Genomic DNA, 15,394 nt, shown 5'->3' on the forward strand with positions numbered 1-15,394 from the left:
ACACTGCGAATTGTGGCATGGCTTCCTGTTTTTCTAATGGTTTCAATTTTGAACTGTTACTTTATATGGAATTTATATTTTTCTTTGCCTATTGTCCTATTGTCATATTGTTATCCAAACATCCCTCCATCCACCTACTATCTCACACTGCACAGTTACCTCAGTCACCGATTTTTCCAAGTCATCGAAGGCCATTTTCAAAGGTCAGGTCCCACACGATACCAATTGTACACAGCTGACATGCCAATTGCCATCACATACCGAAACCACGAAATTCACATTTGCAGACGATACAGCAACTCTCTCTAGCAAATCCGACATTGTCATTTTCACTCGAAACCTCCAACAACATCTCCTACTACTAGAGTCTTGGTGTAAAACGAAAAGGATAAAATTTAACAGAGACAAATCCACCCACATTACCTTCACTCTTAGTCAATGATCAATCTCATATTTTCTTAAATAATATTCCCCTCTGAACATAACATCTTTAAGTCAATTAAACATTATGTAAGGAATTAAAATAAATGTTGTAATTAATAGTAACGATAAATGTACATATATTTTAAAATGAACAGCAAATACGAATGTCCTCTTTTTTGAGTATATATAAATGCAAAACTTCTATTTCTTATTTTGATTATTCTAACAGTATAGAAAAAAAAGTTTATGGCAAACTTAGAAGCACTCGTATATTCGAATGTTCCTTAAGACCAAAATTGCTTCATACAGGCCAATATGTCTACTACCCACTTTGGCTAAAATTTTAGAAAAGTTCCTATTGAAAGGAATTCTTCTGGTTCCAAATTCTCAAAAGATAATCCCAGGCCATCAATTTGGTTTTCACTAACCGTCACTCAACTGTCCGACAGAGCTACCACCTGGTAGACATTACTTCCTCTTCCTTTGGGGTGGGACAGTACTGTTCTGGTTCTTACTTGACGTAAGCCAGCCTTTTGATCAAGTTTGGCACCCGGACTTGCTGTTCATGCTCTAGGGTTTCCATCCACCTACTATCTCATACTGCACAGTTACTTCACTGACCGATTTTTCGAAGTCATCCAAGGCCCTTCTTTCTCTGCATATTTCCCTATCCGTGCTGGTGTTCCTCAGCGTAGCGTGTTCGACTTTGCAAGGTTTCATAGCTGACATACCATCACATACCGAAGCCACCACATTCACATTTTCAGACGATACAACAATTCTGTCTTGGAACTCCGACCTTGTCATTTCCACTCAAAAACTCCAACAACGCCTCACACTAGTAGAGTCTTGGTGTAAAAAGGATAAAATTTTACAGAGACAATTCCACCCACATTACCTCCACCCACCGTAAAAAGATCTCCCTCCCTGATTTCTTAAATAATAATCCCTCTCCAACTGCGGACAAGCTGCATTACCTCGGACGGTACATCGACAAACGCCTGAAGTGGAATCCTCACACCCGACTGAAACGTCGGTAGGTTATAACACAATATAAAGATCTTGTACGAATTCTGGACGTTCTAATTTACCTCTCAAAAATTAAAAAGCTGCTTTACAACACCATAGTAAAGCCGGTTGGACTTACTGACTGGAAGTGCGTGGTTGAGCCGAACATCCACGGCATTCAACCTACCCAGACTTTAATCCTACATAAAAATACTAGATGCTCCATTTTATACACTGAACCTAACTACACATACCAATTAACATATTAGATAATGACCACAAGATCTCCTAGGAAGTGATGGTGATGAAAGTGAAAGTGATAATGACACAAGAATCAATTAAACAGGCAATATTTTAATAACATTGGGGTAATACCAGTGAGTATTTTCTCCACTCTTGTTTGCAGTTTTGTATATATTACCTTCCTCATTATTACCTATTACCTACTTGAAGGTTGTTGTAGTGTTTTACATATTATTGTTTTTTTGTTATGGAAATAAAATCCTGTAGTTTCGTTTTGTGTATCTTATATCAGCAATGCGCCATTTTATCATGTTCTCTATATGTTTTGTTTCGTTTTTTTTACACTTGACAAAATCCGAATTCTTTAAATGACAGAAAATTGTTTTCGAATTTATTTTGTCAAAATGTCTACATTTCAAAGAAAACATGTCACGATTAAAACAGTTTTTCACAAGATGTCAACATTCGTCGGGCCGACACTTCCATTATTTGTTTTGAAAGTTGTTCCGTCCGGCTCAACACAGGTCCAATTAAGATCTTCCCCCTTGAAACAGTACAGTCTTTGACAGTAAAGCAATTATTTCAAAAGTTATCTACCGACATGTGCGTTAGGTTGTTGAAACCGCATTACATAAATGAGTTTCCCTGGGACGACTATCGGGAAAGCACTTTCCAGCTCTAATTTCCGATCGGAAGTATCGTTAAAACCAGTCAAGCCGGATATCACGCGCTGTAATTGCAATGGATAGGAATGCGGACTTACCTAAAATATGTAATAAGTGTCAACGTTTGAGCCGTCGGCCTTTGTTTGGGGTCTTTCCCCAGTAATCTGACTACCGCTTCTTGAAGTGGTATTGGAATTCTTGAAAGAACGTTGCTGACGAGTTCGTCTAACTGAAAAGAACAAAATTAATTAAAATCTACATTTATAAATGCTCACATACTAAATCATTAAATTAATTTTTTCAGTCTTAAAAATTACTAGAATAAAATTATGTTTAAAAAAGTTCGACTGTTACTGATATTATTTGTATGTTCACTAGTTTTCGTGGTCCGCTTGACCAATTAATTACGGTTTTTAGTTGAGATAAAGTGTGGATCAAAGGCATGATAGCTCAAGTGGTAGAGCAGCAGCGTATCAAGCCGAAGATCGTGGGTTCGAATCCCGCTCGTGACACTGACTTTTTTATCTCAACCAAAAACCATAATTAATTATTTCTATGCTTGATTTCGTGTATCTTTCAATGAATCATTTATCATAGTATCTTTTCGAGCACTGCCCGGGGCTTGATTACTAAGTCTGTTTTCCGCAAAGTATGCTTTTTTCCTAGCAAATTGCAGTTTCCTATTGCTGAGCAGGATTTTTATAGGGAGGATAAAATGTTTTTTATTGGCCGTGGGAGTGGCTAAGCGACTTTATTAGTTGGGCGTAGACTCGGTAATATTTTCTTTCGTTTAGAGGGAGAGTATAGAAAATAAGATGGAGGCGTTTGTTTCACATAAAATGTCGAATTTTCCCAATTATTAAAATGAATGAAGTTAGACTAGTGCGAATTTGTGCTGTGGGTTATTCGACCTGAAAACACTCACATGTATAAAAAAAACCTTGTGATTGAAGACAGTAAGAAAATGTGAAAAATTAGATTCTGCGTTAATGCAGGGTTAGTCGATAGGAAAAATATTCCACGTATACACCAGTAAAAAAATAAAAGAAAGAATAAAACATTAAAAACGAAACCCCAAAAATTGGAATAAAAAGGAAAGATGAAAACAACAGAAAGAAAGGAAATGATATAAAATAAAGAAAAATTGATTTTCAAAAAGAATGAGAGAGGAAAAGTGGGTGAATGTGAGAGAGTGAAAGATAAAGAAATTGCGAAATAGAATAAAGAATAGTAAAAGGAGGTAATGTGAGTATTAGAACTATGACGAGAGTGAGAAAGCAAAGGTGAACGAGAGAAAAAATGAAGAGAGGGAGGGAAGCAAAAAGCGAAAGAGAAGGAGAATGACAAACAATCAAGATATGAATTATATATATATATATATATATATATATATATATATATAAATAGAGAGAGAGAGAGAGTGAGGGAGACAGGGAGCGAAAGAGTGTGAGAGAGAGAAAGAAAGAGAGAGAGACAAACAGAGAGAGAGACAGAGAGAGAGAGAGAGAGAAGGAGAGAGAGCGAAAGAGAGAGAGAGAAAGTGAGATTGACAGGGAGAGAGGGAGAGAGAGAGAGAAAGAGAGAGAGTGGGAGAGAGGGAGAGAGAGATAAAGAGAGAGAGAGGGAGAGAGAGAGTGGGAGAGAGGGAGAGAGAGATAAAGAGAGAGAGAGAAAGAAAGAGGGAGAGAGAGAGAGGGAGAGAGAGATAAAGAGAGAGGGAGAGAGGGAGAGAGAGATAAAGGGAGAGAGAGATAAAGAGAGAGAGAGAAAGAAAGAGGGAGAGAGGGAGAAAGAGAGAGAGTGGGAGAGAGGGAGAGAGATAAAGAGAGAGGGAGAGAGGGAGAGAGAGATAAAGAGAGAGGGAGAGAGGGAGAGAGAGATAAAGAGAGAGAGGGTGAGAGAGAGGGTGAGAGAGAGAGTGAGAGAGAGAGAAAGAGAGAGTGAGGGAGAGTGTGTGTGTGTGTAATTATTTTGAAACGCATTAAAAATGCTTAAAGAAACCAACGGATTAAAACGAAAATAACCGACAAAATAATGTCTCCCCATGAATAAAGTTGATCAAAATGGTCATTGTGACACTAGGATATTATTACACTCACAGACCAACTGAGTGCACATAAAAGTTACTATTCGGGAGAAATCTTTCAACCTTTTCCCGTTGTATTCAGCGAGAAAAACGTTTTCTCCCCCCGACAATAAAACATATATTGGCCGACTTTCAACCCTCTCAAACTTTAGGGTAGCTTCTCCTTTAAGTGCGATTCAAAGGCGATATGTCTGTCTGGAAGGCTTATTTCAACAATCACTTTTTTATCGTCTACATTTCTCTTATCACTTTCAACATTCAAAATGTTGATGTTCATCCTCCTCGATTTGGAGCAATTTTTAAGAATATTTTTTCATTAGAACAACGAAATAACCACAAATTATTAAATATTTAAATTAACTGTTTTAATTTGTTGCAATTTTTCCCAAAGAGATCCCGTTGAATGTATTCTAATTATTCTTTAAACATTTAAATTTAAAATTAAAAGAAGTGAACTATTAAGCCTAAAAGTATTCAAAAGTATTCATAAATTATTTTCAATGTGTGTTAACGCTCAAAAACGAACAGGAATTATGCTAATGAACCTGATCTTCTCATCCTTCTGCCAATATAAATCGTTTCCTTTGAATAAAACTAACCTTACATCAAAAGCATATTTTAACATAAACATACTTTATGCTAAGGGGAAAATTAGATTCTTATAAAAATCTCGATAGATGTTGATTTAACTAATCTAACTTACTCCTAAATATTTAAATAATCCTATCACTGAAAATGCATAACACAACACTCAAGAAACCAAAATAATTAATTGTTTGGTTCAATTGTAAATGATTCTTTTGAATGCTTGCTGATGGTCGGCCGATAAATTCTTAGCTATAAAGCTATAGTTAGGTCAACTTGAAAATGTTGACGATGTCCCGGCTCAAAATAACCCGACTTAGTAAACAGCAAAAACAGTTCCATTTAGAACTTTAAATTTTGCGTCAACTCAGCAATAAGGAAATGGTACTCTAACTGTGCACACGTACCAATTTTGTAGCTTCTAATCATCGTGGTACGTGAGATGGAATGGGTTTGTGCGACGAAGTTAGATTCGAGGGATTAAAGGCCTAAAGTTAGAAGAATAGCTCTGCGTGTTGGGATACTAGAACGTTTTGGGGTAAATTTTATCACTCTACTAAAATGTACGGTTTTTGTAAAATTTGAAAATAATGTATTTCAAAAGAACATTTAAAAAAAAATCCTTACTAAAGCTCACGCCATTAATTACAATTTTTTTGTTGGGCGATAAAGTCATTTAAACTAACACTCGCTTATGTGCCGGGTTACGCATCTGAGGAAAAATAAAACGTGTGGGGAAGTGAAGAAGAAAAGAAAGAAATTCAGAAACAATTAAGAACAACAACTACGAAAAAACAGGAGGAAAAACAGAGAGGGGTGAAATAAATAAAATAACAGACATATAAGAGACGGAATAAAAAAGATTGCCAGAAAGAAAAACAAAAAGAAAAACTGAGGGAAGGAAACAAATAGACTGAGAAAGAGAAAGAAAGAGAAAGAAAGAGAAAGAAAGAGAAAGAAAGAGAAAGAAAGAGAAAGAAAGAGAAAGAAAGAGAAAGAAAGGGAAAGAAAGAGGAAGAAAGAGAAAGAAGGAGAAAGAAACAGAAAGAAAGAGAAAGAAAGAGGACGAAAGAGGAAGAAAGAGAAAGAAAGAGAAAGAAAGAGGAAGAAAGAGAAAGAAAGAGAAAGAAAGAGAAAGAAAGAGAAAGAAAGAGAAAGAAAGAGAAAGAAAGAGAAAGAAAGAGAAAGAAAAAGAGAAAGATAAACATAGAAAGATAGAAAGATACAAAGATGGAACGATAGAAAGATAGAAAGATCGAAAGATAGAAAGAAAAAAGAAAGAAAGAAAGCAGGAAAGAAAGAAAGAAACAAACAAAAAGAGTTAGATAGATAGATAGATAGATAGATAGATAGATAGATAGATAGATAGATAGATAGGAAGAAAGATAGATAGAGAGAGAGAGGGAGAGAGAGGGAGAGAGAGAGAGATACCGACAGACAGTGAGAGACTGACAGAGAGAGAGAGACAGAGACGGAAATGAAAAGAAAAGAGAAAGATGGAAAGAGACAGAGAGGGAGGAGAGACAGAATGATGGCGGGAGGGAGGGAGCGAGAGAACAAGAGAGAGAAAGAGAGCGAGTTAGAAAGAGTGATTGCGGGAAGGAGGAGGAGGGAGAGAAAGAGTGACAGAGAGAGCGTGAGAGATAGTGAGAGAGAGAGAGTGTGAGAGAGAGAGAGAGAGAGAGAGAGAGAGACATACAGGACAGACAGACAGAGGATAATAATAGAAATAATGCAAATGCGTTATTCGTAAAAAAGTTGTATCTGAGGATTAATAATCCATGACGAATAAAAAATACTAATCGGTTCGTAAAAATACGCGCGATTTGGTACAAATCTATCTCCAATTGTAAAAGTATCATGGAAAATTATCGTAAATATATAATAAAGTCTATATAATGTTTAAAATCTATCGTTAATCCTATGCCAATTATTATTCTGTTGAAAATTATTTTATGGTTTTGAGTAAAGGTTGGCATCGTACATTAATCAAACTGACCCGAATAACGTTAGACTTAGATTGTTTCATTGGATTTCCTATTCCTCAAATTTTGGGACAGGTAACAAAACATTTTAAAGAATTATTTTTGTGTGTAGCAATATTAAGATTTCGGAAAGGTGAAATATTGCAGCATTTAAGGATTACACGTCTTTAAATTTTAACCTAAATAAGTAAATTTCAAGAGAAATCGACCGTAATTTTAATGCTCGTTTTATGATTGGTGCAAAAGTAATATCCTCCCTTTTGACGTCAGGCCTTACCGTCAAGAGGAAAAGCCATTAAGTGGGGTTGGAAACTGAAAACACTTTGTTCCAGGTATATTCACGATGATCAAGCTTTTTAATTCGTTTTCGCTTTTTTTAAAATTAAGCTTCTAACCGTTGTCTATTGCAATTTATTCTCGAATTTGGTAAAAATTCGTGAGCGGATCAATGTGACTGGTTGAAAAGTTTCGCCGAGAAATTTTATGTTGATTTCACTAATTACTTGAAAAGCATTGTTTAAAATCTTTTGTTAGAGCGTTTCGGCAGGGCATGCCGAAAAAAGCCAACAATGGGAAAACGATTTTTTCTTTTAGTACTGAAATGGTCAAGAGGGTGGCTAAATATTTAGAATGGATAATTTACTCCCGCGTCAAACTTTATTAAGCCAACAGTTAATTTTCAGTACATAAAAAATTCAATGTAAACTTCCGTAAAAACATTTTTACATGCGTGTTTAGTGGCCGTTAATTAATGACAATTTGGGGATCGTGAGATGCCTAAGCCGAGAATCGTTTCACCACAAGAACATAAAGATATACAAACATATCCTCATAAAAATCACTACCATAAACACATAATGAACAGAATAATCAACAACTACAACTCAACACTAACACCTATCTACTATTACTAATAACTTATAATTAATTAAGGTTTTTAGTTGAGATAAAAACCTTAATTGATTATAATATATTAATTGGTCAAGCGGACCAAATTAGTGGTTAATGATTGGAATGAAGTATACTTCGCTTAAGCTCTCCGTGGCCATTTCATTTTTCGTCGAGAATCCACTCTGATTACACGACATTTGAAAAATGGCAAAAGGAGGGAAAATTGAAAAGGTGCGGTTGAGATGGGAAGTAGGTGTCCGAGTGAATCGAGGTCACGATAGCTCAAGTGGTAGAGCAGCGGCTCGTGATCGTGGGTTCGAATCCCGCTCGTGCCATTGACTTTTTTATCTCAACTAAAAACCATAATTAATTATAATATATTAATTGGTCAAGTGGACCAAAAAATTAGGGAATTACTAATAACACTGTGTCAATTCAATCAAATACAGACAAACCAACACACATATCACATACAATTAAACATATTTCTCTCTTCTACTATTACTCTTAAACTACTCAACTCTTAAAACTATTTACACTCTTTTTTTCCAAACTAAAGATCCCACACCAGTAACAAATAAGTCTGAAGTAATTTACAAAATCAAATACATAAAATGTCCGGCAGCTGAGGTCGGAAATACATCCCAATATCATAAGAGGGTAAAACAATCATTACAAGAAACCCAAACAAAATGCTACCCATTGGCTACCCACCATTCTGAACACCAACTCAACTTCGATTTCAACAATCCAAAAATATTCTTTTATTATATCGATATCGATTTGGGCACCAGCCACCCCTTTTCAGTTTACATCATAAAAACTTACAAAGTTACGAATTACCAACATTTTCTTCTTATAATTTTAAATAAAATATAGTTTAATGTTTAAAATACTTACACGGAAACGTACCTCGTTTCAATTTTAAAACCGCATAAACTCCAAGGTTCTTATGTGTTATACCATTATACTGGTTATGCTTATCATTTGAATTATGATGTATTCTTCAATTCGAGGTGGAGTACGGTTAATGCCCATGTTGCTACCGAATTTTACATTAATTACTTTTATATTTACATTTTTACGAAAATTTTTTTTACCGATTACTTTACATTATTAAGTTAATAATTATTAATTTTTTTATAAAACTGTTATTTTTTTCACATTTAATTTATCTAACTATCTTAAAATAGTGTTATTGTCGATTTTATACATTTTTAAAATGTTTTTATATTGTTTACAAATATATGGTGATTAGTGACCGTTAGTCGATGATTGTTCAGAATTCGTGAGATGCGGTCTGGTGTGACTTAGGTTTCAGAAAAACATTTTTTTTTATCGTGCCAACGTTTCGATCTTTATTAAGATCATCTTCAGGGCTCAAAGTGTTCGTTTTCTATGTAATTGTGCCATTCTTGCGTGTCGTGACGCACTCTCAACAGGAAACGCAAGAATGGCACTATTACACAGAAAACAAATACTTTGAGCCCTGAAGAAGATCTCAATAAAGATCGAAACGTTGGCACGATAAAGAAAATGTTTTTCTGAAACCTACATCACACCAGACCGCATCTCACGATCTCTGAATAATCATGGTTTACAATTTTTATTTAGAGTCTTGTTGTATGTTAATATTATTGTCTTCTAAATTTATGTACAAATTTTATAGTTCTATTAGCTTGGCATCATTCTTTTCTTTATCTAGAATGTTAACATCATCGAAATTAGTTTTATGTTCAGTTTTTGTTGTATGTTGTCCCAATCCAGTTTTTCGTTTTTGCGTTTTACATCTATTTTGTGTTGGTTAACTCTTTTATATAAAAACTGGACAGTTTTTCCTATGTATACTTTTTTGCAAGAGCATTGTAATTTATACTACTTTCAATTAATTAATGCTTTTAGTTGTGATAAAAAAGTCAGTGGCACGAGCGGGATTCGAACCCAAGACCTTCGGCCAAATACGCCGCTGCTTTACCACTTGAGCTATCTTGACTTGGACCCACTCTGGCACCAATTCCCCATCTCAACCTACAGCAGCTTGAGACACTGACTTTTATATCTCAACTAAAAACCTTAATTAATTGAAAAATATTAATTGGTCTAGCGGACCACGAAAACTAGTATATTTATACACTACATTCCACTGTTTTAATTTTATTACTGTCTCTTTTATAGAGGGTGAAATGATATGTACTTTTTCACTGATGTACATGTAGAAATTAAAAATTTTCAAAATGTTTTCTCTTTTCCATGCTTTTATTAATTTTTCATGTAGTCCTTCAACTTAAGCCATTCCCCTACATTCTGGTACTGTATTATTTATTTAATTTTTATCTTTTGTTGTTCTTTTTTGCTAGTTTTTATACAATTATAATACGCTATCTTTTGTTTTTCTGTTAGTCTATCAATTATATTTTCAGGGTAACTGTTTATTCTTAAGACCTTTTTAATTGTTTTCAATTTACACTTGTTAAAAGGTATATCTCTTAGCCCAAGCATTTTTTTAAACCATATTTCTTACAACGTTAATTTTTTTTCATTGGATGCATTGAGTAAAAGTTTAATATGCGATCAGAACATTCAGGTTTGTTATACACATTAAGGGCTAATTTTGGTTCTGAATTTCTCATTATTTTAGAGTTTATGCGGTTTTAAAATTGAAACCAAGTAGGTGTCTGTTTAAGCATTTTAACTATTACATAACGTTTTATTGAAAAATTAGAAGAAAAAATTTGTTGGTAATATGGAACTTTGTACATTTTTATTACGTAGGCCGAAGAAGGGAGGCTGAGCCCCCAAAATCGATATCGATATACTAAACGGATATTTTGAAATGGATGTAATTTCTTGAAAAAAAACCTAAAAAGATCATAAACCAATCTAACAACCAAGAAGAAAGAAGAGAAGAATAAAAATCCAAAAATATTAAATACAAAACAAACATAAACGTAACTTTTCAAAAATGTTTTACATCAACAGATATAAAGAGAGCATGAATTACAGTCACATTACTCAGTCGTAGCTACACTTATATCATTAATGAAATTCAATATCAATAACATACATTTAACACACAAAAGTACACACAATTGCAACATATAAAACAATCATTATTCAGAAATCGTGAGATGCGGTCTGGTGTGACGTAGGTTTCAGAAAAACATTTTCTTTGTCGTGCCAACGTTTCCGTCTTTATTGAGATCATCCTCAGGGCCTGGGATTTACAAACAATGTTTAAATTTAACAAAACATGTAGAATGTGTAAAAAAGTGAATTTATATAATGAAAATAAATATTTTTTTATATTCAATCAAAGTATTTCTACTATTACGCAGAAAACAAACTCTCAAAGTGAATAGAAATAGTTTGATAGAATATAAAAAAATATATTTTGCATTGTATAAAATAACTTTCTTCGATATCCTACATGTATTTGATAAATGTAAACAATGTTTGTAAATCCCATGCTCTGAAGATGATCTCAATAAAGATCGAAACGTTGGCACGATAAAGAAAATATTTTTCTGAAACCTACATCACACCATACCGCATCTCACTATTTCTGAATAATTATCGATTAACGGTCCCTAATCACCACACATTTTTACAAATAAAACTAATGTTTATTTGTACGAAATTTTGACGCAGAAAATACAAATAAAACAACTTCAAAAAGAAAATGAGTTATTATAAAGTCCTTCTAATTATAAATCGAGGTCTACAAGAAAGACATCATGCAAATCAGTCTGCACGTCAAATGACAGGGCGTTAAAACGCCAGAATAGAAATTTCCTTAAAGTTATTCAGTTAATTATCCCTCTTTGATCCGTTCCTGAGCTAAACAAGAATTATTTCCAAGGATTAGCTTGTGGAAACGGTGAAATGGAAACAATTCGAGAGAGTTTCCTAGGGATATTAACTATGTATAACATTGTTCACCGCCTAATCAACCTTCCCTCCTCCTCAGGGTTTTGAGGTTGTAAATAGCACAACGACGATTCAAAGAAAGAAAGCAGAAGATTTTTGGTTAGTAGTTAAAGTAAGATTATTATTAATTTTTCTATCCTGCAATAATTCTAATCGTTTGTAAATGCGATTTTCTGCATATCCTATTAAATAAATAAGTACAATTTATTTCTTATTGCTTTCAGAACTTTCATAAAAACCTCAAGTCGTACAAACATGTGTTACAAAATATATATTTTTTTAAATTGACTTAGTAAACCTTTTATTTACATTATAAAATTAATTGTTGACGACTATCTTGTTAATCGTGGATAAGGTAAAAAGATAGCCAGTGAATTATACTCATTTTTAAAACAATATGTACAAATAGACAATTATATTAAAAAACATACAACTAGATAATGACAATAATAGAATTTTCATCGTTTACAAATGTACACAAAAGAGCAAATATTTAGCGTAAGTTCACTAGTTTTCGTTGTCCGCTTGACCAGATAATATCTTACCGAGGTCACCATAGCTCAAGTGGTAGAGCAGCGGCGAATCTAGGCGAAGATCGTGGGTTCGAATCCCGCTCGTGACACTTACTTTTTTATCTCACCTAAAAACCTTAATTAATTGAAATTTAAGATTGTATCTCGTCTATGGTCAAAAAATAAACAGCTATCACTTCCCAAGCTTTTGGCCTGTATAAGGCCATCATCAGGGCCGTATCGCGCCTTAGAAGTTAATTACTTTCACTGCCTGAGTGTGGTTGTCAGTAGGTTTTTGGAATTCAACAAATATAACTCACTTATAGGGTGCAATGCTTCTCTGAGAATGGCCTTACATGGGCCTAAAGCTTGGTAGGTGATTGGACTTTCTTTCTTTTTTTTTTCTTTTTTTGACCATACGTCACATCTACATCTTACACTATTAATCACTGTTCGACTATCTACATAGTCAAATATTCAATAAATAAGATACAATCAAATTTAGATAATGAAAAAATAAAACTACTATTTTTTTCTGTCAGGTTGAATTTCTTAACATCGAATGTGTTCTAAAAGAAAAAAAGACTCGCTCTAAATCTAAACTGTTTAGTCGGCAATGCGTGTATGAAACTATGAATGTACAGTTTTACAGGAAACATCGGTATCATCGGTCTTCGGTTTAAATCGGCCTGTAGCCTCCAGTTTTGAACTTAAAGTATTCCAAAATGTAACTGTTACTATTGTACGTGGCTCTGCTCTACTGCCAGTCCGAAAAAGACTAAGAAGTAAGAAATGAGTAATGCGAAATCTGCTATCTTCCTTGATGTCCCACAAACTTTTACAAGGTCTGGCATGAAGGAGTTTTCAATATACGAAAAGGGATGCTACCAAAGAAATATGTATATCTTATTGACTACCTAACTGACAGACATTTTAGAATAAAAAAAAAGACCATTACTCAGAATTCAAAACAATAAATGCAGAAGTTCCATAAACTGGAATACTTTGCTGAAACAACTTGTTAAAGACCACTGATTTTCCGAAAATGGGCAGTTATAATTTCAATCCTTTAAAAAAAAAAATAGTTCCTACTCATAGTAAGTTGTTTTGCTACGATCCAGATTTCGAGCCCTTTAGCTCATTATTAGCATGAAGGACTTCTACAACTACGTCTCTTGACATGAATTGCTAAAGTACCCCCGCCAACGCGACGTTCCAATTAGTAGCTGGTTTTTTCATGGCACTCAATTTGAACGTGCGAAACGCGGAAATTATAACACAAATATATATTATAATAGTAAATACTTAATATTATTACATTATTATAAGATAATAACAATTGAAATAATTAATTTAATTGTTTGGACGTTTAATATTATTTACGTACTTATTAAATGGGAGGTAGATCAAAATCTGTTATGTTATTAATGCATTTATTACCATGTTCAATTTTACATCTTTTTATTTCAAATTTCTCAAACCAATCTAGTTCTTTCCCTTTGTTGAAACTATGTAACACTGTTGTATTTAAATTTGAATTGATATTATGTTTTGTTTCTTTTAGATGGTCCTTAAATTCCGAAAATTTGCTCGATTTAGGCAAGTGTTCTTTTACTCTCGTCTTTATTTCTCTAGGCTTTGACCTAAATAATTAATATTTATTTATAAATCGTGAGATGTGGTCTGGTGTGATGTAGGTTTCAGAAAAATATTTTCTTTTTTGTTTAAAATTAATTTTTGTATTCTTTTAACTAGCAACCTATCAACAAATATTTCTAGATACCCATTATTTTTTCCTAAGGTTTTAATAGTTTCTAATTATTTTTTACAGTTAGCAGGTGTTAATGGAAGTTTTAACATACGGTGAAATGAAACCAGCAGCCTTTCGGGACCATGGGTGGGAAGAATCCGCTGGTGTCATAGTGTCTGTGGTTGTGGGTATTCTATATACGTCTGTTTCTATTAGGTTGTTTATTATGGACAATTTTAGGTCTAACAATCAACAATCTTTGTTAATTTCCAATGTAAAATTTATATTACGGTTATTAATTAGTTGGAGGAATTCTTTGAGAGCCTCTAATGTACCCGACCATATGCATAAAATATCGGCTACATAGCGTTTCCAGAAATGAACAGATTTCATTAATTTGTTCTTTGATTTGAAAAGATTTTTTTTTTCCAAATTATCCATGAATATTTCAGCACAAAGTGGGGATTATGGAGACCCAATTGGTTTTCCTTTCGTTTTGTAAAATTTATTATTGAATTTACAATAATTAGATAGTAGGCATATTTTTAAAGGTCTATTATATCATTTTTTTCAAATTCGTTATTAAAATTCTCGGTATGTTTTTACTTTATGCGTTTAGTAAATTCTTCAACGGGGATATTTGTGAATAAATTAGTAAGGAAAATGATACAAAAGCACAGTTATTGGGTATATTGATGTTTTTTACTTCTTTTATCAGTTCTAAAGAATTTTCAATTCGGAATGTAGGTTTGAAATTGGTGTGTTTTAACTATTTTGTCAATTGTACTTGCAAGTTTATGGCATGCGGAATTATAAAAGGACACTATTTGTCTTATAGGTTTATTTTCCTTATCAATTTGGACTGTTCCGTATAACATTGGGGGTTTCGGGTTCATTGGTGTTATAATACTGTGAGTAGGAACTATCTTTTTAAAAAGGGTTGAACACCACACTCACTCCATCATTTATAATTTCTGTTATAATTTCAATAATGCACTACTTTCCTGGTCCGCTTGACCAATTAATACATGACAATTAATAAGGTTTTTAGTTGAGATGAAAAAAAGTCAATGGCACGAGAGGGATTCGAACCCACGACTTCGGCTAGATACGCCGCTGCTCTACCACCTCAGCTATCGTGACCTCGATCCACTCGGACTTCAACTCCCCATCTTTTTCATCTCAACTAAAAACCTTAATTAATTGTCATGTATTAATTGGTCAAGCGGATCACGAAATTAGTGAATTAATTATTTAAAAATGAAGTACACTTCACTAAAGCTCTCCGTCGCCATTTCAATTGTCATCCAGAACCAAAC

The 15,394-nt window shown here is 33.7% G+C and overlaps 1 protein-coding gene across 2 annotated transcripts in view; it reads right to left on the reverse strand.

Annotated features, from left to right (window-relative positions):
* The window catches only part of LOC106673401 (SCY1-like protein 2), a 456,897-nt gene that overhangs the window by 140,398 nt on the left and 301,105 nt on the right, over positions 1 to 15,394 (reverse strand). For both annotated transcript variants that reach the window (XM_024229052.1, XM_024229051.1), the window contains exon 8: positions 2,438 to 2,568. In XM_024229052.1, coding sequence (XP_024084820.1) covers positions 2,438 to 2,568 — 131 coding nt within the window. The remainder of the gene's footprint in view (positions 1 to 2,437; positions 2,569 to 15,394) is intronic.

The sequence above is a fragment of the Cimex lectularius genome, unplaced genomic scaffold, assembly GCF_000648675.2.
Source record: "Cimex lectularius strain Harlan isolate CLEC.00 unplaced genomic scaffold, Clec_2.1 scaffold123, whole genome shotgun sequence".
In the NCBI taxonomy this organism is placed as follows: domain Eukaryota; kingdom Metazoa; phylum Arthropoda; class Insecta; order Hemiptera; family Cimicidae; genus Cimex; species Cimex lectularius.